The sequence below is a fragment of the Chiloscyllium plagiosum genome, unplaced genomic scaffold (assembly GCF_037043375.1).
Source record: "Chiloscyllium plagiosum isolate Xiang-an unplaced genomic scaffold, Cpla_swu_hap1 HiC_scaffold_19, whole genome shotgun sequence".
Taxonomy (NCBI): Eukaryota; Metazoa; Chordata; class Chondrichthyes; order Orectolobiformes; family Hemiscylliidae; genus Chiloscyllium; species Chiloscyllium plagiosum.
In genome coordinates, this window is record NW_028270157.1 from 28,831,684 (window position 1) to 28,856,611 (window position 24,928).

General features: G+C 41.2%; 1 protein-coding gene across 7 annotated transcripts in view; it reads right to left on the minus strand.

Moving 5' to 3' along the window:
- Window positions 1–450: 450 nt before the first annotated feature.
- grip1 (glutamate receptor interacting protein 1) overlaps window positions 451–24,928 on the minus strand; it is a 459,039-nt gene continuing 434,561 nt past the window's right edge. For 5 of the 7 annotated variants that reach the window (XM_043709637.2, XM_087997173.1, XM_043709639.2 and 2 more), the window contains 6 exons: window positions 11,088–11,241; window positions 3,458–3,569; window positions 3,262–3,330; window positions 2,690–2,926; window positions 1,924–2,070; window positions 451–1,794 (listed from right to left, as the gene is read on the minus strand). In XM_043709637.2, coding sequence (XP_043565572.2) covers window positions 1,555–1,794; window positions 1,924–2,070; window positions 2,690–2,926; window positions 3,262–3,330; window positions 3,458–3,569; window positions 11,088–11,241 — 959 coding nt within the window. In that variant the 3' untranslated portion in view covers window positions 451–1,554. The remainder of the gene's footprint in view (window positions 1,795–1,923; window positions 2,071–2,689; window positions 2,927–3,261; window positions 3,331–3,457; window positions 3,570–11,087; window positions 11,242–24,928) is intronic. The other 2 variants (XM_043709635.2, XM_043709640.2) reach the window with 1 other exon arrangement.

The window sequence follows — 24,928 nt, forward strand, 5'->3', positions numbered from 1 at the left end:
GTTTATAATACTTGTCTGTTACAAATAAAAATACATTGTCCAAAGGACATTAGTATGACAGATTTGATTCAAGTTTGCCGAGAGTCGAACTGTCTATATCTGTTGTTGGCAGTGTTTGTTCTAAATATGAATCATAGTGTTAGGCAGGAAAACTTTAACATAATGGATGTATTCTTCAGTGTTCGAAAGTTTAAATGGATCAAAGCAGGGTACAGCTGCTCTCTATTTCTTAGGTGTCAGGTGTAGATTTTAGGTTTTCCAACCAGTGGTAAAAAGTTTGCTTTTCATTGATCAAGTGCACTAGATTCTGCCCATTGCACCTTTTCATGGTAAGATTTCACCTGATGGTGGAAGTTAACATCTAACCTGGTACGTTTGATTCACTGAAGTGAGGCACAACCAACAATAATACTAACATTTAACCAGCCTTGAAATTCATGTACATCAAAGTAGAGTTCATATTTCAGTTTTACTGATTTACAAAGTCAACCTTTTACAAATACAAATGTGTTAATCATGGACCTTAACATGTAGAAGACACATAAATGAACAGGTTTAGGATTACCTATTTGGATTAATGGATTAATATTAAGACTTAATAATCTGAAATGGCAGGTGTATATATCAAGAGTTACTGTCATGGTGGTAATTTTAGAATCTCCATGGTAAAAGATGAGGCCACAAAATCCTGGTAAAGAGAAGGTCACCTGTGGTTATTTGTTTTTTTTTTAAACAGGAATGGTGTTTTACTTTTTTTCCCAGCAATTAGCATTCTCCTTTTGCAAGTCAGTGCAGTGCTTTGAAAGATCAAGAATGAAGTCTTAGCTATCATTCTCTCATTTTTGCAGTTTGTAGAAGGAATTCCTCAATATTCAAGTCTGAGCATTGTGATTTTAAATATTTCTGGAAATCAGAGCTAAGGATCGCATTGTAAGGCTCGTACTGCTTCCCTGTGAGAATTCTGTTAAAAGATAACTGCCCCAAGAATGAAGCCTTCAGGTTAGATACCAACTGAGTGAAGACTGATTGAACATTGTCTGTGCAGTTTAGACCCTTTTAAACATCTACATTTCACTAGGGATTGCTGCATCAATAGCTTTGGAATATAATCACGATTTTCAATTTAATTAAAAAGGCTCATTTTACATTTTATGCAGCATGTATATTTTTTGTCCAGTAACCAGCTGGCAACATCAATAAAAAGGTTAATTTTTAAAAAGAATTTGGACAGTAATCACCAGGAAAAAATAAACTACTCTTGGCATAATAGTGCACAGGTTTTGTTTCATGGCTGTGCCCTGCATAGACTGGCTTAGTTATGTTTCACAGTTTTGTCAAACCTGTTAACAAGTCTTTTTTTGTCATTTGTGGTGTTGAGGGGAGGGGGTCTTAAAAAAAAAATAGGTTTCTCCTGATTTATGAAATCTGTGCTTGGAACTTGAGAGACATGAATGACAGACTGAAAAGGCAGGTGTTCCACAAATGAATGTTAAAGTGAGTTAGCACCATAAAAGTATAGACAATACTTCAGCCTATTGGACTGAATGCATTGCACTACAATGTATTGGTATTCTCCTGTATGTCTGTACTACCGAGTCTTCCCTTCTGCTGCCTGAAAACATGAGCTTCGTCTTGCTCACTCCATTCTCCTGCTTGGAACGTCTGATCTACCGAGAGCACCTCCTGAAAGGCCAGTGGGTTTCTGCTGATGACCAACTCAAGTTTATTGCCAGAATCTGCTATGAGAGGCACCACCAGACAGCAGTCAAAATCTCTCGTACGGATGTGATTTACCTGTTGGAAGGAAATAAAGCCAACACCAATCTTTCAGTCTCTACTTTCAAATAATACATATAGCCACAAGATTTTTTTCCCCCGAGTGATTTATACAGTTATTGAATTTCATTGATGAATCTATTATACCTGCAACAACCTGTCGTAGGGTTTGACACCACCAAGGGCAGCTGGTCCATTTGGGCGAATGTTGTTGACATACACACCTTTCTCAAGCAGGCCATCTGAAACACTGAATCCAAAATCCTCAATATCTGAATCTTTATAGAGGGTTACCTAAGAAAGATTTCAAGAAGGTACTTAATCAATTGGTAACTTTCCAAATTGGTACAGAATCAATGTACAGTGTGCATCTTGTTTGGGAGGTGTACTTGTTTTTGCAATGAAGAAAGTGCTGGGTAAATGTGACAGGTGTGGCAACATCTGATGAGACTTCAGAACCTAAAGTGGTTGCCAATAGCTTAAAAACCACTTCCCAGCCCCTTTCAGTTCTCAAGAGTCACATTGGAATCAAGATATTACATCTGTTTCTTCCTTCATAGATGCTGCCAGACCTGGGTTCCTCCAACACCAACACTTTCATTTCAGATTTCCAGTATTCTGCTCTTAGTTTATCCAGCTGTTTTACTGGAACACTACAAAAACTATCAAGCAGAGAACAATGTGCAACATTATTTGAATAAGCTGTCCTTTCTATTTGAAAGCAAATTACAAAACAGATCTACTTCCAAGTCTAGCTTTACGAGTCATGAAAACAATTGATTTTTGCTAGTCTAATTTATGCAAATAGTAAAATTGATAATTCAATTTTCAATGTCAGTTTCTATAAAGGAACACATCTGAATTGAGAAACACAAACACCACTAGAATGATCATATTTTATGAAATCTAAAACCTTGTGCAACTCCACTGGTGTTGGTGACATGATTTCTTTCATTTCTTGCTTGATCTTTCTAATAGCAAGCAACTTCGATCTCCCACCATCTGACGGTAGAGTGTTGCTACGGGAATTCTGGGTGTAATGAACCCTGACAGGATTTCTCTCTTGGAAGCTGGACTGTCTCCCCAGCGGCCTGTGTGTCATGCTGTTTTCATGATTAAGACTCAGTGCGCTCCCAGACATGATTGTCGCCTGTTGGATTAAATAACAAAGCTGTAAAAGTTCAACATCCCGAAAAATGAGGTAAGCAGGGAACTCTTATTAGCAATGTTTGTGAGAGTTAGAAAAACTGTACGTAGTTACATTCACACATTTGAGTTGATGTAGAGAATTAGTTGCATAATGCTTGTATTAATATTTTAACACTATATGGGGTTTGTGTTAGGAAGGATTAAAAGTAAGAATTGTCAGTTTTGAATTATTAGCTGTTAATTTTAGTTAGTTTTAAGCAAAAAAAACTGTATTAGAAACTGTACAATCTTAAAAATTACTACCTCACTGCAATACTAAACAGTCAAAAAATGTACCAATATAGCCAAGTTTTTCAAATTCAGTTGGTTTTGGTTGCCAGCCTTCTTTAAAGAGGAGCTAGGTTCCTGTAATCATTAAGACCATATACAAGCTAAAGAAAAAATGCTGATGCAAAACTTTGACTCATTCATTTAATATTATTGGTCTGAAATGGTGACAGTCTATGCATACCAAAGAACAAAGCCTTATTACCTCCAATTCTCTCAGGATTCCTGATTGACCACAGGTCTCCAAATCTTCTAGAGCCTGGGACCAAAAGTTTTCTTCCTGATCTGTTTCTAAGCCATCATGACCACCTACATATCTGAAAGTTGTCCAAATAAAAAATACGTAATTAAAAACTGTATGCAGGGTGCAGTTTTGATGTCCAAAAAACTTTGAGAAATTACATTGTTTTACTGTATCAATCGCTGTTATGTAGAATATTTACAAACACTATGGCCTCAACTGTAGATTATGTCCAAATTCTGTGCAATGCCCTTTAATGTCTTCACATCTTTTCTCGAGTACAGGTTGCATTTGAACAATTGTTACAATGATAAGGAATTTTAGTTGTATGAATGGATTGGAGAACATAGAACAGTACAGGGCCTTCAGCCCTCGATGTTGTGCCGACCTTTTATCGTACTCGAAGATCAAACTAACCTACATACCTTACATTTTACTATCATCCATGTGCCAATCCAATTACAGGAACCTAGCTCCTCTTTAAAGAGTCACTTAAATGTCCCTAATGTATCTGACTCTACCACCTCTGCTGGCAATGCATTCCATGCGCCCACCACTCTGTGTAAAGAATCTACCTCTCACATCTCCCCGAAAACTTCCTCCAATCCCTTAAAATTATGTCTCCATGTGATAGCTATTTCCACCCAAGGAAAAAGTCTCTAGCTATCCCCTCTATCTATGCCTTTCATCAGCTTGTACACCTCTCACCCTTCTTTGCTCCAATGCGAAAAACCCTAGCTCCCTGAACTTTTCTTCATAAGACATACCCTCCTGGCCAGGCAGCTTCCTGAAATCTCCTCTGTACCTTCTCTAAAGCTTGCACATCCTTCCGAGAATGAGGCGATTGGAAATGAACACAGTACTCCAAGTGTGGTCTATAACGTGTGGGCCTTACAGAACTGCAGCATAACCTAGCAGCTCTTAAACGTAATCTCCCTGCTAATGAAAGCCAAGACACTATATGCCGTAATAACCCGATCAACTTGGGTGGCAACTCAGAGAGATCTATGGATGTGGACCCCAAGATCCCTCTGTTCCTCCGCACTGCCAAGAATCCTGCCTTTAACCTTGTATTTTGCATTCAAATTTGATCTTCCAAAATGAATCACTTCATACTTTGCCAGACTGAACTCCATCTGCCCCTTCTCAGCCAGCTTTGTATTTTGTCAATGTTCAGTTGCAACCTACAAACCCCTTTACACTCTCCACAACTCCAGCAACCTTTGTGTCATTGGCAAACTTACTAACACACCCTTCCGCATCTTCATTCAAGTTATTTATAAAAATCGCAAAGAGCAGAGGTCCCAAAACAGATCCCTGCGGAACACCACTGGTCACCAAGCTTTAGGCTGAATACTTTCCATCTACTACCACCTTCTGTCTTCTATGGGCCAGCTAATTCTGTATCCAGACAGCCAAGTTTCCCTGTATCCCATGCCTCCTTACTTTCTGAATTAGCCTACCATGGGAACCTTATCAAATGCCTCGCTAAAATCCATATACACCACATCCACTGCTCTTCTTTCAAATGTGTTTTGTCACATTCACAAAGAATTCAATAAGGTTTCTGAGGTATGATCTACCCCTCACAAAGCAATGCTGATTATCTCTAATCTATGCTTTTCCAAATAATCATAAATCCTGTCTCTCTGAATCCTCCCCAACTAATTTTCCCAGCACCAATGTAAGACTGACTAGTCTATAATTCCCAGGGTTATCCCTACTCCCTTTCTTGAACAAGGGAATAACATTTGTCACCCTCCAATTATCTGGTACTACAGTAGACATGATACATAAAACTCATCACCAAAGGTGCAGCAATCCCTTCCCTCGCTTCCCATAGTAACCTTGGGTATATCCTGTCTGGCCCAGAGGCCTTATCTTTTCTTAAGTGTTTCAAACATTTCAGCATTTCCTCCTCCTTAACATCAACATGTTCGAGCACATCTGCCTGTTTCATGCTGTCCTCACAAAGACCAGGTCCCTCAGTAGTGAATACGGAAGCAAAGTAATCATTAAGGACTTCCTCTATCTCCAGGCACATGTTCCCTCCACTATCCTGATCAGCCCTAACCTCACTCTGGCCATCCTCTTGTTCCTCACATAAATGTAGAATACCTTAGGGTTTTCCTGAATCCTATCTGCCAAGGCTTTTTCATGCCTCTTTCTATCTCTCATAGGTCCATTCTTCAGTTTCTTCCTGGTTACCTTGTAACCCTCTAGAGCCCTGTCTGATCCTTGCTTCTTCAACCTTATTTAAACTTCCTTCTTCCTCTTGACTAAATGTTCCACATCTCTTGTCATCAAAGGTTCCTTCACCCTACCATCCTTTCCTTGGCTCACTGGGACAAACCTATCCAACACTCACAGCAAGTGCTCCCTAAATAGCCTCCACATTTCTGTCATGCATTTCCCTGAGAATATCTGTTCCCAATTTATGCTCCACAGTTCCTGCCCAATAGCTCTGTAATTCCCCCTCCCCCAATTAAATATTCCCCCATACCATCTGCTCTTGTCCCTCTCCATGATTATAATAAAGGTCAGAGAGTTGTGATCACTATCACCAAAATGCTCTCCTACTGAGAGATCTGACACCTGACCTGGTTCATTGCCAAGCAGCAAATCCAATATGGCCTCCTCTCTAGTTTTCCTATTTACATGTTGAGTCAGGAGTCCTTCTTGGACATACCTGACAAAATCTGTTCCATTCAAACTATTTGCCCTAAGGAGGTTCCAATCAATATTAGGGAAGTTGAAGTCACCCATGACAACAACCCTGTTACTTCTGTACCTTTCCAAAGTCTGCCTCCCAATCTGCCCCTCCATGTCTCTGTTGCTTTTGGGGTTCTATAGAAAACTCCCCTGTTTCTGACTCCCACCCATACTGACTCAGTAGACAAACCCTCCTCGATGACCTCCCTTTCCGCAGCTGTGATACTATCCCTGATTAACATTGCTACTCCCCCACCTCTTTTACCTCCCTCCCTATTCCTTTTGAACCATTTAAACCCTGGAGAATCCAGCAAACATTCCTGCCCCTGTGACACCCAAGTCTCTGTATGGCTACAACATTGCAGCTCCAAGTACTCACTCTACGTCCTGACACTTCCTGCATCCCAGAAGCTGGGACTGTTCTTAGAAAAGAGACAGATGCAACAATGTTTAATAGAACATAGAAAAATACAGCGCAGTACAGGCCCTTTGGCCCTCGATGTTGCGCCGATCCAAGCCCACCTAACCTACACTAGCCCACTATCCTCCATATGCCTATCCAATGCCCGTTTAAATGCCCATAAAGAGGGAGAGTCCACCACTGCTACTGGCAGGGCATTCCATGAACTCACGACTCTCTGAGTAAAGAATCTACCCCTAACATCTGTCCTATACCTACCACCCCTTAATTTAAAGCTATGCCCCCTTGTAATAGCTGACTCCATATGTGGAAAAAGGTTCTCATGGTCAAACCTATCTAAACCCCTAATCATCTTGTACACCTCCATCAAGTCACCCCTAAACCTTTTTTTCTCCAATGAAAACAGCCCCAAGTGCCTCAGCCTTTCCTCATACGATCTTCCTACCATACCAGGCAACATCCTGGTAAACTCCTCTGCACCCGTTCCAGTGCCTCCACATCCTTCCTATAGTATGGCGACCAAAACTGCATACAATACTCCAGATGCGGCCGCACCAGAGTCTTATACAACTGCAACATGACCTCAGGGCTCCGGAACTCAATTCCTCTACCAATAAAAGCCAGTACGCCATATGCCTTCTTCACTGCACTATTTACCTGGGTGGCAACTTTCAGAGATCTGTGTACATTGACACCAAGATCCCTCTGCTCATCCACACTACCAAGTATCTGACCATTAGCCCAGTACCCCATCTTTTTGTTACTCTTACCAAAGTGAATCACCTCACACTTACCTACATTGAACTCCATTTGCCAGCTTTCTGCCCAGCTCTGCAACTTATCTATATCCTGCTGTAACCTGAAACAACCTTCCTCACTGTCAACAACTCCACCGACCTTCGTATCATCCGCAAACTTGCTCACCCAACCTTCTAGCCCTTCTCCAGGTCATTTATAAAATTGACAAACAGCAATGGTCCCAAAACAGATCCTTGCGGAACACCGCTAGTAACTGCACTCCAAGATGAACCTTTACCATCAACTACTACCCTCTGTCTTCTTCCAGCCAGCCAATTCCTAATCCAAACCTCCAACTCACCCTCAATGCCATACCTCCGTATTTTTGTACAGTAGCCTACCATGGGGAACCTTATCAAACACCTTACTAAAATCCATATACACCACATCTACAGCTTTACCCTCGTCTACCTCCTTAGTCACCTTCTCAAAGAATTCAATAAGGTTTGTGAGGCACGACCTGCCCTTCACAAAACCATGCTGACTATCCTTGATCACATTATTCCTATCCAGATGTTCATAAATCCTATCCCTTACAATTCTCTCTAAGACTTTGCCCACAACAGAAGTGAGACTCACCGGCCTATAGTTACTAGGGTTATCCCTACTTCCCTTCTTGAACAAGGGAACCACATTTGCTATCCTCCAGTCTACTGGCACTATTCCTGTAGACAACGAGGACATAAAAATCAAGGCCAATGGCTGTGCAATCTCCTCCCTTGCTTCCCAGAGAATCCTAGGATAAATGCCATCAGGCTCAGGGGACTTATCTATTTTCACCCTTTCCAGAATTTCCAACACCTCTTCCCTACATACCTCAAAGCCTTCCATTCTAATTAATTGTGACTCAATACTCACATCGGCAACAATGTCCTGTTCCTGAGTGAATACTGATGAAAAGTATTCATTCAGTGTCTCCCCAATCTCTTCAGCCTCCACACGCAACTTCCCACTACTATCTTTGACTGGACCTATTCCTACCCTAGTCATTCTTTTATTGCTGACATACCTATAGAAAGCCTTAGGGTTTTCCCTAATCCTACTAACTAAGGACTTTTCATGTCCCCTCCTTGCTGCTCTTAGCTCTCTCTTCAGATCCTTCCTGGCTACCTTATAACTCTCAATCGCCCCAATTGAACTTCACGCCTCATCTTTACATAGGCCGCCCTCTTCCATTTAACAAGGGATTCCAATTCATCATTAAACCATGGCTCCCTCACACGACCCTTTCCTCCCTGCCTGACAGGTACATACTTATCAAGGACACTCAATAGTTGCTCCTTGAACAAGCTCCACATATCAATTGTGCCCATGCCTTGAAGCCTACTTTTCCAAGCCACGCATCCTAGGTCGTGCCTCACCGCATCATAATTTCCCTGCCCCCAGCTATAACTCTTGCCCTGCAGTACACACTTATCCCTCTCCATCACTAGAGTAAAAGTCACCGAATTGTGGTCACTGTCCCCAAAGTGCTCACCTACTTCCAATTCTAACACCTGGCCTGGTTCGTTACCCAGAACCAAATCCAGTATGGCCTCACCTCTTGTTGGCCTGTCTACATATTGTGTTTGGAAACCCTCCTGCACACATTGGACAAACACCGACCCATCTAACGAACTCGAGCTATAGCTTTCCCAGTCAATATCTGGAAAGTTAAGGTCCCCCATAACAACCACCCTATTACTTTCACTCTTCTCCTGAATCATCCTCGCAATCCTTTCTTCTACATCTCTAGGACTATTAGGAGCCCTGTAGAAAACTCCTAACAGGGTGACCTCACCTTTCCTATTCCTAACCTCAGCCCAAACTACCTCAGATGGCGAGTCTTCATCCATCGTCCTTTCCACCGCTGTAATACTATCTTTGACAAGCAATGCCACACCTCCCCCTCTTTTACCCCCACCTCTGACCCTACTAAAACATTTAAATCCTGGAACCTGCAACAGCCAATCCTGTCCCTGTTCTATCCATGTCTCCATAATAGCCACAACATCGAAATTCCGGGTACCAACCCACGCTGCAAGTTCAAAATAGCTGTGTTCAAAACTGGGAGAGGTCAGAGTCAACCGAGGAAAGCTGATCTCAAGGGGCAAAGGTAGAGGGGATGGTTAGGAATGAGGGGAAAAGCTAGAAGATGGTTGGAAGAGAATGAAAGGTGACATGAAGAATTTTTTCCTATGCAGAGAATGTATACACCCAAAAAGCTGGAGGAGGTAGATTACATTATGGCTTTCAATAGGGAATTGAATATAAACATACAATCTACATCTTGGAGGTTGCCACTGACCAGAAACTATATTAGATCAGCCACAAAGACGGTGGCCACAAGAACAGGTCAGAGGGTAGGAATTCTGCAGGAAGTAACACACCCCCTCTCTTCCAAAGGCTGGCTGTCATCTACAAGGCACAGATCAGGAGCATGATAGAATATTTACCGATTACCTGGATGGGATGAGCTCTAACAGCACTCAAGAAGCTCCACAACATCCAGGACAAAGAAACCCACTTGACTGACATCTCATCTACCACCTTCACTCCTTCCACTATCAGTGCGCAATGGCAGAAGTATGCACTGTCCACAGGATGCACAGTGGCATCACATCCAGGCTCCTTCACTACCACCTTTCACACCCATGAGGTCTATCATCTAGAAGGTCAAGGGCAAATATTTCCCCTCCAAGTCACGCAATATCCTGACTTGGAACTCCATTGACCCAATGATGGTAAAGCAATGACAAAGTACTAAATCACCTTCCCAACAGCACTCTGGGTAATCCTACAGCCCAAGGACTGCAGTGGTTCAAGGAGCAGTTAACTGCCACATTTGAGGGTGATTGGTGATGGGTAATGAATGCAGGACAAACTAGTGACACCATATCCCATGAACTAATGAAAACAAGATAAACATTTGATGTTAAAAAAAATGTGCTACAGGTTTGTGGGTGAGTGGGCTAAAATAAATTGCTCTTGCAATGAGCCAGTGCACATTCCTAGGGCTGAATGGCCTCCTCTATACATCCATTTTGCTTGGTTGGAGACACTGGTCAGCTGGGTGACTTCGACCGTTTTGTATATTTAAATAAATACAAGCACTGTCTTTGTGTTATACCAGGTAAATGTACACCACCACCCCCCCGCCCCCCCCACCAACACACACCACACACACCACCCACCACACAGCCATTATCTACAATTCATTTGGTGAACTGCTAAAACAAAGAACTGTATAATTACCATGTGCAAGGTTTTATTGACCTCCTAATTACATGGGCTTGGAATCAAGACTGGAGGGTTGAAATTCTGATCCATAGGGATAAAAGCCTAGGATAATGTGTAGCTAGAGTCGGGGACTACATTCTGAAGTAAAACCCATAGCTGCCAGGTTTCCATCTCGATCAAGATACAAATCCCAGGACTGGAGGGTCACTTCATATCCCCACTCTGTACATTCTGGAAGCATCAGATTTTTTTTTTACATTGTAAAAGCACAATCCGAAAGTCATTAATTCAGTTACTACAGCTATTCTCTGAGGTATTTCTCATACGTATTCTCATATTCCATCTGTTTCTGTTCATTTTGAAGTTGTTCATAAATTATCAAAAAAGATGAAACCATAACACAAAAAGATTTGGATCTGACTGAAAAATGAACTGTATGCTCACCCACTAGTGGTAGGTCGATCCCATTCATCATCACTCAATGTTGTTTCATGATACAGGTTATTATGATGCCTGTTGGCAGGTGAGAAACTTAGTTTGGCACTTCTCCATTCATGTGCATGAAGACTGTAGCCAGAGGCTTGATAGCCAGAAGGACCTACGCGAAGACACAATAAGAGATTCAAACCAATCATTTCAGAAACAATAGGTTTGATAAAAGATTCAGAACAAGTTAAAACATTGGCAATATCATCCACATAACACAAGTGTAGGAAATTTGCAAGTCAAGAAAAAAATTATCGTGAAGGATCATTCAATGATTATGTCTCACAACCAAGAAGATTAACAAAAAGAAATAAATATCAAATTCCTTGAGTTGATTATTAATATTCCCTGGATTGTAATTTGGTGGAATGGAATTTGAGTTTTGTTGAAAAAAAGGACACATTTTGCTGAACTATTGTAAAAGGGAAAACATTGATACTGCACGGGAGGAGAGGGCTGATTTGAGACGTGGATTCTGGTAAAGGTGTTGCCATGACAAATGCATCAGTTAGATGACAACTGACAGTTAACTGCTCATGTTCTGTCTGCAAAGAAAAAGGATCTGTGTATTCGTTTATTTAGTGTTTGGATGCACAAGTACACCACAGTGAACCTGACTGACAATCTTAAATCATACCAGCAATAAAATTTGAATGCCACATTACTCGTGTGAAAGGTAGGCAGAATCATGTGTTGCATAACCAGTTGTATTGCTACTGCATAGCAGTAGTGTAAAACAGCTAGAATATTTCAGATACTTTCCTCTTTTGAGCTAAACTGGGAACTTTTCAGGACCAAATGAGACAGCCTAAATCCCACTCACTTATTGAAAGGTAAAAGTGAGAAATGATCTCATCAGAGTTGTCACTATTCGACAAGAGTTTGATGTGACCTAATTCAGTATCAATCCTTCATGTTGGACAAATCATTGTCAATTAGGCCAACCTTATCATATGTGGAATCACAGGAATCCAACACATGATAATTCCTGACCAATTTCTCAAAAATCATTGAGAAAGGGAGCTCATTTGACTGTTCTATTTCAAAGGTGGGCACAGAATAAAGCCCATTAGGGTGCGTAAGAACATTTTTAAATGCAGCTGTGAATTTAAGTATAGCAAACCTATCATCCACATCTTTGAAATACACAAGGTTGGATATCTTTCCAAAGAAGAGTTTTTTTTTTGCAGGATATCGCAAATTAAAATTGAATAAATTGAAATCAAGATGTTTGAGAGAGCTGGAGCCAGTGGGAATCTCACTGCAACATCATTTGGCCTTTGTTAAAATTGAACTCAACTACATGAGTTCATAAGTTCAACAAATTCTGATTCACAGATTCTGATCATAGATTGCCACAATTGCAATGAATGATTGATTAATAGGCTAGCAGTCAAATGAGCACATTGACAGCACATTGCTATCGACATGTAAGTGCTAATCTATTTCAGATGATCCTGGAAGGGGGTTATCTCAAAATATTTGAGCAACTGGTGAAGCTAGGTGTTTCATGCTGCTACTAGGCAATAGTAATAGATTAGATTCCCTACAGTGTGGAAACAGGCCCTTCGACCCTCCGAAGAGTAACCCACCCAGAACCATTCCCCTCTGACTAATGCACCTAACACTATGGGCAATTTAGAATGGCCAATCCACCTGACCTGCACATCTTTGGACTGTGGGAGGAAACCGGAGCACCCAGAGGAAACGCACACAGACACGGGGAGAATGTGAAAACTCCACACAGACAGTCACCCGAGGCTGGAATCGAACCTGGGACCCTGGTGCTGTGAGGCAGCAATGCTAACCACAGAAATGCTGGCTGACAGGATGCTGTCATGGAGCCAAACCCATATTCTGCCGATACATAAAAATGAGTAAAGTAGTTTATCAAATTCAGTGCTAGTGAGATGTAAGTTACAAAAGCCGTACATCCCGAAGATCGGTGGACCATACCAAACCCTATGTCTTTTCAGTTGTTCACAATGAGCAAGTTAATAACTGTATCCAATCAGCCTGCACTTGCAACACAATGCCAAACATTAGGGCAACAATTGTTAAATAATCACAAGTATGCAAATAATTAAGCTGACAAAAGATTTATGATAGGCTCTCAGTGTAGCATACTTGTGCATATATGAAGCTATATATAAACACATAGGGGCCTGTTCTTTGTAGAAAGGATATACACAGAGTTTTTTCCATCTCGCAAAATGGTGACAGCCATGCTCTAGTTCATTTCTCTGCACAATGCCTTGACCAGAGTCAACCTGCCTGGTTTAAAACTTAAAGAAAGCTTGGCAGTTAACAGTTAATTAACATCGAAATGTGCATTCTCCATGCTAATGCCTCCACCAATGAGTTCACTTGTCAACCAATCAACATTCTCCACTCAGAGAATAAATATTATTTTCCCTTTACGTTGGTATTCCTGCAAATTGGAATGAGGAGTGAAAGATTGTGTCTTTTGAAATTAATGTACCACTTCCACTCCAGCAAAATGTTGCGGCTGAGGCTAAGTTACAGTTCAACATTACATACAGCCACAAAAAAATGTAACCATACTGGCAAAATGCAGATTAAGGAAATATCATCCAATTTAACAATTGCTTTGTCACGTTCACAGATAGAAAACTTGAGCTTACTGTATTAAGCCATCCTTTATTTAATCAAAACGAATAGTCCTCAAATTATAGCATGCAATATGTCTTCACTTAAAGTTGTGGTTGCATTCATAAAAATTGCACCTTTAAGTGAATCATAGCTTCCCAGAGAAATCAATGTTGACTTGTGTTAGGTTCCTTCAGACATTTCTTGCTTGCAAATAAACAATAAAAGGTTAGCATATACTTCTTTATGTACACAGTGCTATATATTTCTAGCTGAAATAACATGCAAAATAAAATAAAATTTTATATAAAACAAACACTAAATTTTGGGACCTCAGTAGAAATCAACTTAAAAACATCAAGTTGAAAATGGTGTACATTCTTAAATGCTTATTCATAAACAAAGTGACTTTAAAAATACTTAGTTGATCGTGTTTAAAAGGACTAGACTCCATCTAGTGGTGGAAACCGGCTGGTGGAGGAAGAGCAATGCACGAGGTTGAGGCTAGGACATCAGTGCAAGCTCAGAATGACAGGCTTTAGAGAAAGAGACAAAGCTTACTTTAAACAGAACGGTTGCTGGAGGAAGGTATGGGTGAAAGTAGCTGGAGGAAGGTCAGTAGGAATTCAGGAGCAAATGGAGGTGATGAAAGAAGATCTTGAAAGTAGGGAGATCACAGAACATGAAGACTGTGGCAAACACAATATAAACTCTTTACATTAAACAAATATATTGTCATTACTGCATTAACAATGCAGATGTTAGTTGAAACTTTATTGCTGGAACAGCACAGCAGGTCAGGCAGCATCCAGGGAACAGGAGATTCGACGTTTCGGGCACAGGCCCTTCTTCAGGAATGAGCAGAGAGTGTTCAGCAGGAGAAGATAAAAGGTAGGGAGGAGGGACTTGGAGGAGGGGCGTTGGAAATGTGATAGGTGGAAAGAGGTCAAGGTGAGGGTGATAGGTCGGAATGGGATGGAGGCGGAGAGGTCAAGAAGACGACTGCAGGTCAGGAAGGCGGTGCCGGGCTGGAGGGATTCGGCTGAGACAAGGTGGGGGGAGGGGGGGATGAAGAAACTGGTGAAGTCCAAGTTCATCCCCTGTGGTTGGAGGGTTCCCAGTCGGAAGATAAGACGCTCCTCCTCCGACCGTCGCGTTGTTGTGGTTTGGCGGTGGATGAGTCTAATGACCTGCATATCCTCGGTGGAGTGGGAGGGGGAGTTGAAATGCTGTGCTACAGGGTGGTTGGGTTGGTTCGTCCGGGTGGCCCAGAGGTGCTCTCTGAATCGCTCCGCAAGTAGGCGGCCTGTCTCCCCAATATAGAGGAGGCCACACCGGCTGCAGCGGATGCAGTAGATGATGTGGGTGGAGGTGCAGGTGAATCTGTGGCGGATATGGAAGTTTCCTTTGGGGCCTTGGAGAGAAGTGAGGGGGGAGGTGTGGGCGCAAGTGTTGCACCTCCTGCGGTTGCAAGGGAAGGTGCCGGGAGTGGAGGTTGGGTCGGTGGGGGGTGTGGATCTGACAAGGGAGTCGCAGAGGGAGTGGTCTCTACGGAAAGCTGACAGGGGAGGGGAGGGAAATATATCCTTGGTGCTGGAGTCCAAACAGACCCCAGCACCAAGGATATATTTCCCTCCCCTCCCCTATCAGCTTTCCGTAGAGACCACTCCCTCCGCGACTCCCTTGTCAGATCCACACCCCCCACCGACCCAACCTCCACTCCCGGCACCTTCCCTTGCAACCGCAGGAGGTGCAACACTTGCGCCCACACCTCCCCCCTCACCTCTCTCCAAGGCCCCAAAGGAAACTTCCATATCCGCCACAGATTCACCTGCACCTCCACCCACATCATCTACTGCATCCGCTGCAGCCGGTGTGGCCTCCTCTATATTGGGGAGACAGGCCGCCTACTTGCGGAGCGATTCAGAGAGCACCTCTGGGCCACCCGGACGAACCAACCCAACCACCCTGTAGCACAGCATTTCAACTCCCCCTCCCACTCCACCGAGGATATGCAGGTCATTGGACTCATCCACCGCCAAACCACAACAACGCGACGGTCGGAGGAGGAGCGTCTTATCTTCCGACTGGGAACCCTCCAACCACAGGGGATGAACTTGGACTTCACCAGTTTCTTCATCCCCCCTTCCCCCACCTTGTCTCAGCCGAATCCCTCCAGCCCGGCACCGCCTTCCTGACCTGCAGTCGTCTTCTTGACCTCTCCGCCTCCATCCTACTCCGACCTATCACCCTCACCTTGACCTCTTTCCACCTATCACATTTCCAACGCCCCTCCTCCAAGTCCCTCCTCCCTACCTTTTATCTTCTCCTGCTGAACACTCTCTGCTCATTCCTGAAGAAGGGCCTGTGCCCGAAACGTCGAATCTCCTGTTCCCTGGATGCTGCCTGACCTGCTGTGCTGTTCCAGCAATAAAGTTTCAACTTTGATCTCCAGCATCTGCAGACCTCACTTTCTCCTCAATGCAGATGTTAACCAAGTCAACTTTAAATGAGGAGGAACTTCCTGTATGACAGCTAAGTTATTTAATACTTTGATGTAAAATAGTGTGTGGACGATAGTGGTACAGCATATTCAGTTTGGTCACAAGTTACTAGCAAATTATATTTCGTAAAAACATTTTATAATGAGGCATAATATCTTCCATCAATTTTTGGTTAAGGTATCCAAACCATTGTCAGATATTATTAGTGTGCAATGTGCACAACACTGAAATGTGACATACCTATTTATGAATTTAAAAGCAATCCTCTCATGCAATTGGTAGCAGACAAAATTGTAAACAGTACATTATACAGAGAACACACTTTGCAATCAAGATTTATCCAGGAAACAAGAAACTTTGAACTATGTGAAGTTAGGAAAACACTGAAGGAAATATAATAACCTGGGTGGGATGTTTAATCAATCAAAACACATTACATGCTTCAAGCCAAGATAATTTTAGATAAATTAGTCTAGTCCATATTCATAATGACAGGCTCCTGAAAAGGTGAGAGATATACTATTAACTGAGGGTCACTCTTTTGATGATGGATGTCTAACTGAACATTTGAAAGCTAAATGAGCTTTCCAATTGTCATCGTTCATGTGGGAGGAAATGTGAAGATGCTCAATTGAAAATTATTAACAGTAATAAATTATTTAAACAGACTAAGGTTAATTATCTCATCCAGCCAGGCTTTCGAGAATGCTGGTGTAGAGATTAAAGTCTGTTATCTATAATAAATAGACAGCTATTACATTTACTGCATATTTCCAGTTTTTCACAGAAAATTGATTTTCGTCAAATATACAGTAAAGGAAATCATGAGTCTGTTAGCTCAGTTAATTGGATGGCTGGTTTGTGATGCAGAGAATCACCAACAGAGTGGTGATCACCAACAGAATCACCAAGCCAGCTGTGGCTACCACGAAAGATGGTCTTTCTCAATCTCACCCTTAGCTATGAGGCACCAGTTGTCTCTCTCTGAGACAGTAGCCCTCCAGAACAAAGGTGACTTTACCTTTTACTTTTACAGGAGGCCATTCAACCCACAATGTCTGTGCTGGCTCTTTCCAAACGTTATCCAATTAATCCCATTTTCTTGCCGTTTCCCAAAATTCTACAAATTATACTTAGTTTATATTAAATTGTATAGATACCAATAAATTCACTTAAAACATAAAACTGTATTTCATTTTTTTCATTTTCCCTACTTATTTAAAAATAGATATCAACTCCTTTCTCCAATCAGTCAATAAGCACACTGACATTAGGCTAGCATTCAACATTAAGCTGCCTTTTTTTTCTGGCAACATAAATGGAGCAATTGAAGGGTTAGAATTAAAATCAATTTGCCTTCAAATACTAATTCACTTTTAACTTGCTGCCTGTGTTTTAACGTAGAGCCTAGGCAAAAACCTGCTCCAGCAGTTTTCTGTTTAGACGACCTGTACTTAGATATTCTGCAGTACACACCTGGGATGAGCTTTTTTAAAATGCGATTGGAGTTGCCTAATCAAAGTAGATTATGGTGAAACTTTCTATCTCTCAAAGGATCAACTTAATTTACATCCCAGTTGTCCCTGATACAAGAATTGGGGGATGTAATTAGCAATATGACCACCACGACAAAGAAACTAGACCTTTTATTTCACCCGTCATTTTTTCTCTTTCAATAACTTCAATATATATTTAAATTACCAAGTCGCTGAATTAAATTAGATTAGATTAGATTACATTACAGTGTGGAAATAGGCCCTTTGGCCCAACAAGTCCACACCGACCCGCCGAAGCGCAACCCACCCATACCCCTACATTTACCCCTTCACCCAACACCACAGGCAATTTAGCTTGGCCAATTCACCTGACCTGCACATCTTTGGACTGTGGGAGGAAACCGGAGCAAACCCACGCAGACACGGTGAGAATGTGCAAACTCCACACAGTCAGTCGCCTGAGGCTGGAATTGAACCCGGGTCTCTGGCGCTGTGAGGCAGCAGTGCTAACCACTGTGCCACCGTGCCTCCCACAAATTGTTTAAATTGAATTTAGAAAATAGAGTACTAAATGCTGGAAAGAGTTTGCCCCCATAGATTATCTATTATTCAGGTAGCCAACCATAAGGGTCACAACGACCTCTGGGTAAATTGATGATCATGTGACCTATCACTTTTGGTTTGAGTTATTGAGTTAAACGTTTATGAGCTTCTGATGCACCTACGCACTCAGAACAGACTAATTTTCAAAAACAGTTAGTAGTGGAGTTAAGAGGAAGTTACTGAACATCTGACACACTTAATTCAAGGTTCCCTCATAAGGTTTAGGAACTTCCCAATATTTAATTGGTTCCGCATGTTTCTTTTTGTTGTGCTTTCTGATGGGACAGCTACTCCCTTCTAGTATAGTGGTCTAGAATCATGTGATAACTACATTTTCAGAACAATTTTGTGGAGATTGTCACGACAATTAAGTAGCTTTTGCTTCTTTTTAGTGTATTAGTTATTTTAAGATTTTATCTAGCTTATTATAGTTGAATCATCTTGTGTTAGCTTGGTGGGATGTCTTAAGCATCATCTTACTGACTCGATTTTGAAAATAAATTAATCATCAGAATGAATGCAAGGCGAGCAGAGGTAATGCTGGTTACATTGAGAAGATTTATACAAACCAAAAAGACTTTCTTCACTCGCCACAGGAGATCACAAGCCTGGGGACAACTTGCTAAGGGAGGGGGGCATTAAGATACCTTATCTGGAAATTAGAAAAGACTTGAAAGCAATGTGAGAGTGATCTAGTATGTTCAGATATTACTGCTATATTGATTAGAAATAGTCAGGGTTTCAACAGGGCAGGGTACCCTAACTGATATGAGCAGGGCTGAAATCTGGGCAGAGTGTTTGATGAATCAAAGTGAGGAATTTTCATTGAAAATTAAAGGATGTAAAGATGGTTTGACAGTCATCCAGTCTCAATCTTTAGTATTAACTTTATTATAACTAACTGTTGTTTGTACATATAGGTTATCTCTGAAAGATCAAAAATCTTTGCTAACAGAAAAAAGTTCCTGAAGTCCCAGTACTAGAATAAAGATCCTCCATACCCACCTCATTTGCCAGGGCTCTCCATCTCCCAAACTATACATTCCCCGTTATAATCTCTCGCTGACTCCTGATTTCCTGTCCACCTTTATCCTGGTTTCCCAGTCTCCCTCTTTGTTTCTCCATTCTGAATTCTCTTTCTATCCCCCACTCCCAATCTCCCATTGTAGAAATCACACTCCTCTCAAATTGCTGAGATTCCCTCATTCCTAGCCACTCCCCTGCTAATTGTTTCATATTGACACAGCGCTGTCCTGCTGGTCATGGGACATCACAGATGTTGGAGGCTTCTCTAACCACAACCAGTGATGTTACAGAAGTAGAAATCATAGCAGGGGAGATGCATTGCAATTAGATGTTTAAATGGCTGATCTCCCAAGCTCTCAAAGAGGGTATGCACATGTGTGGGTATCTGGGGGGTAATACCTCTGATTTTAGGAACATTGGAAACTCAATGTGGAAGACAGCCAAGTCTGATAACCCCATGGAGATGTGACATAATGCAAATCATTGTTAGCAATTAGGAATAGGAGTATCAATTGAGTCTTCCTTTTCCTACACTTGAACAAAGGTCACATCTAAGAGCCCCTTAATGTACCCCTTGCTGAGACCTAGTAAAACATATCAACGCAAGGCTTTTGTTACTGGCTTGGTAATAGTGTAGTGAAGTCCCCCCTGTGAGCTTTTTTAGATTACATTACAGTGTGGAAACAGGCCCTTCGGCCCAACAAGTCCACACCGACCCGCTGAAGCGCAACCCACCCATACCCCTACATTTACCCCTTACCTAACACTACGGGCAATTTAGCATGGCCAATTCACCTGACCTGCACATCTTTGGACTGTGGGAAGAAACCGGAGCACCCGGAGGAAACCCACGCAGACACGGGGAGAACGTGCAAACTCCACACAGGTGGGAATTGAACCCGGGTTTCTGGCGCTGTGAGGCAGCAGTGCTAGCCACTGTGCCACCGTGCCACCCACTTCGCTGCTTTGGTTATCTGTTGGTAATGCAGTCTGCTACTATACTGCAAATGAAAATAGCTGTTTTTGTGTTCTTTTTCTCTCCCACAGACAATAACAGAGAAGTTGAAGTGAAGGAGAACTTTCTACCCCACAGATCTATCGAAGACAATGAGTGCTATACTGCTTTGGAAGCAGCGGTAATCCTATTTATCTTTGGCCTCTCTTGGTTACTGACTGATTACACTTGGAAGTTAAATTCCCAGTTTAATATCATGGTTTAGAAATAATAAAATGAATCCTAGTTAAATGAATAGCAAAGTTCTACAATTTCTAACCATTTCATCAGGTGTAATTTAATCTATTTGCAATCACCAGTGTAAGTACCACAGATATACATAAGATTTTGGTACACCGAATAGCCTATTGCCAATCATCAGACATGTCCTGAACGACTCACTGTACAATGCAACAGGATCAAGGACAAATTAGATGCAAATTTCAGTCCCTTTGGAGAAATCATGTTTTCACTTAAGGTGTCAATTTGAAGGTTTGTGTCGAAATAACTTACACTAAATAGCTGGATGTCACATTGTTGTTTCTGCATCTTCACACTTTTCCCTTGGAAACTAATGTGCAGTTAACAGATTAGTTCATAGGTTGCAACAATCTAATAGGTGTGAACACACTTTCCATAATACTGTTCTCCCTACCCATGATTGTTAGTCCTCTATGGCAGGACAGGTTTATGAATTTTCATAACATATATGTGATGAGCCAACTTAGAATTAAGAGGCAGAGCTGATCAAGACTGTTTGAAGCAGGGTTTGAACCTCTGACCTCCTGACTCAGGGAAGGCTTTTATCAACAAGCCAAAACCTCCGACAAATGTAGGCGCAGTAGGCCATTCAGCCTTTTGAGCTTGCATATATCAGCCAGTAATAAAATGATTGATTTAATACTCCAAAACCAGCTTCCCTTGATATCTTCATATGCCTTAATTTGCTTGGCTTCAAAATTCCATTTTGAATATACTCTGATGAAAAATTCACAACTGTTCAAAAAGATGTTCAAAAAAAAATTCAACACCATCTGAGTGATGAAATTTCTCCTAAACTCAGTTCTAAGTGACCAACTCCTTATTCTGACACTGTGATCCCTAATCCTAGATTCCCTCGACTATGGAAACATCCTCCCAACATCAACTCCATTGAGCCCATGAAAAAATACTTGAATGAGATGACTTTTGGGGAATATAGGCCAAATCTACTGACTCAATTCGCAGAGGACAACCCCCTTATCCCAGGCATCAGTCTTTGCCATACTTCTCCCCAGTGAAAATATGGCTGTCTGAGGTAAGGAGAGCAAAACAGTATTCAGCACTCCGGGTGTGATCTCAAGCAAATATGAGAGTAAGAATCCTTTACTCCACAACCTGGATTCTTTGCAGCAAAAGCAGGTATATTTCTTAATTGCTGGACATACTTGCATCATAACTTGCCATGATTAATGAACAATGTCAATCTGTATTCACCAATTAGATGATGATTCTACTTTTCTATTTTTCCATAAGTGGATAACTTCACATTTTCCCTTATTATTCCATCTGCAAGTTTCATTAGCCATTTCAGTTTATTTGCACCCCTTCACAGCTAGCTTTCCCACCCAACATCAGTAAGTTTGGATATATTATCCTAGGTACATTCATCAAAGTCATTGATATGAAAGGTAAATTGGTTAGAGTCAGAGTAATACAACACGGAAACAGACCCTTCAGTCCAACGAATCCATGCTGACCTGTCCAAACGTCTTTTCAATGTTGCAACTGTACCTGCATCAGAAATTAATATTTCAAAGCACTTTATATTCAGCAGAATTGGACCTGATGTTCTGAAGAAGGTGAACTCAATCACACTTTTGCAAATATTTTCACAGTTCTGCAGTGTTCAGCAAGTCAAATGCATTATTGCCAAGGTGTGGTATTCCAGGAAGCAGTGCAGAAATTGAGAGTACAGTAATATCTAACAACACAAAAGTGATCAGAGGCCTAACTGATCTGGGAATTCAGATATAAATGGTTTGGTATGAAGTGAAAAAGCCAAGTAATGTGTGTATCCTATTACTTGAGTATGGGTAGCATTAAAAAATATTCCTTTTCAACACGGATCATTGAAGTATTTTAGAAAGGATTGATCATGTGTATGGGGCTTGGGATGGAATAAGTGTTTTCTAAATTCAATCTCAGGACAGAACCTGTAGTTTTTTTAGATATCAAACATAATAGTGTGAAAAACCCACAATCTTATCTGACTGAAATATTATTTTCTCTTTGATAGTTATATTGTTTTTACATTTATTTTAAAAAGGTTGAAACTTCTGTAAATACAGATATCCTAGCTAATTTATATATAATAAATAGCAGCATGGTGGCTCAGTGGTTAGCACTGCTGCCTCACAGTGCCAAGGACCTGGGTTCAATTCCAGCCTTGGGTGATTGTGTGGAGTTTGCACATTCTCCCTGTGTCTGCGTGGGTTTCCTCCGGGTGCTCCAGTTTCCTCCCACAGTCACAAAGATGTGCAGGTCAGGTGAACTGGCCATGCTAAATTGCCCATAGTGTTAGGTGCATTAGTCAGAGGGAAATGGGTCTGGGTGGGTTACTCTTCAGAGGGTTGGTGTGGACGTTTTGGGCCAAAGGGCCTGTTTCCACACTGTAGGGAATCAAATCTAAGCATACTTTTAAAAAAAAAATTCATACTAATTACATATGGGTGTTGGCTACTTTTATGAATGGTTTGAAAAAAAAGCAAGTTCTTTCCAAAATCATGAGCGAATCCACTGTGTGTTTGAGAGCTTGCAACTCCTGCAGTGTTAATGGAAAGTGATTTGCATGATGTTGGAATAACAATCTGGCAGTGTAAACAATGACAGCCATGAATTAATTTTTGTTTAAAATAATCAAGGGCTTGATTTTAGCTTCAGAAACCCAGATTAGACATTTTGTACAGTTTTGGAAGAGATCAGAAAGAAAAACAGAAATTACTGCAGAAACCCAGTGGGTTTCTGGCAGCATCTGGGGAGAGAAAAACACAGTTAGTGCTTCAGAGACTAGCATGAATCTTCTTCAGAGTTGATGTTGCCAGTTTCTCCAGCGCTTTCTGTTTGTAACTCAGTCCTACATTCAAACTATTTTACTTTTATTTGAAAGAGACCTAACTGGGATCAGAAGCCTAAAGAATTTTAGGGAGTGGGTTAACTTAATAGAAAGTTAGTTTATGAAGCTTCCAGATAAGGAGGGCTTGGTTAGAACTCTGAAGATCATTAAAAACTGAGAAAGCTTTCAGTTTTGTGAATATTTATGTTAAAACAACTTCACAGTTCACAGGAAAGTATTGAACTTAAAGGCATGAGACAGAGGAGTAATCTCTCTGGATTTGAATTTAAACTTTGATTTCCTTTGTATTTTAAGATTTTTAAGAATGCTGCTCTATATTTGGATAGCTTGTTTTGTTACATTTTATTACTTTTTCCTTTTATGTATTATTGTTTTATTCTTAAAGAAAATCCGCAGCTTGCAATCTTATGTTCCACTAAATGACTACTATGTTAAAATAAAAAGACAACATAGGATTCAACAGACTAGGCTTCACACTCAAAGATGTTGCAGACACTGGAGAGTTTGAGTCATGAGAGAGGTTGGATAGGCTGGTACCTTTCTCCTCGAGTGTGGGAGGCTGAGGGGTGACCTTATAGAGGTTTATAAAATCATGAAGGGTATGCATAGGGTGAATATTCAAGGTCCCCAGGGTAGATGAGTCCAAAACTAGAGGGCATAGTTTTAAAGTGAGAGGGTAAAGATTTAAAAGGGACCTGAGGAGCAACTTTCTTTCATAGAGGGTGGTGCATTTATGGATCAAGCTGCCAGAGGAAGTGGTAGAGGCAAGTACAGTTATAACATTTAAAAAGACATTTGGACAGGTACATGGATCAGAAAGGTTTGGAGGATTCTGGGCCAAATGCAGGCAAATGGGAAGAGTTCAGTGTAGGAAACCTGGTGGGCATGGATGATTGGGCCAAAGGGCCTGTTTCTGTACTATGTGACTTTATGACTTATCCAGTAATAACATACTGTACTTCTTACCAAGGTATAAATCTAGCAAGTGTTCCATCAAATCAGACTAAAACCCTGCAAATTAAATGTGTTACAGTATTTAGAAAATATAAAACTGAGAGGTGTACCCTAATTTGTACAGTGACCATTCAAGCAGCAAACCAAATCAAATAAGGAGTGCATCAATAACTAGCAAGGATAGGTGGTTTTAAAAAGTCAGATGTAATGAGCTATCATAAAAGGCCATTATAAATGGACTGAAAAGACATGAAAAGCACTGGGTTGAGTGACATGGTGAAAAGGGGAGCAGAGAGCCTGACATTGGAACAGGGCAACTTTGTTTTTAACAATCCATGTTGCTTGTGTTGGATAGATTTGGGTGAAGCATATGTGTTATTCCCCAAAACATAAAAGGCAGATGTACAATAAATGAAATGTTGTGGAAAATATGAACGAATAAGTTAAAGCAAAAGTAAATAATGAGTTAAAAAATAAGACATTTTAAATAAATATTT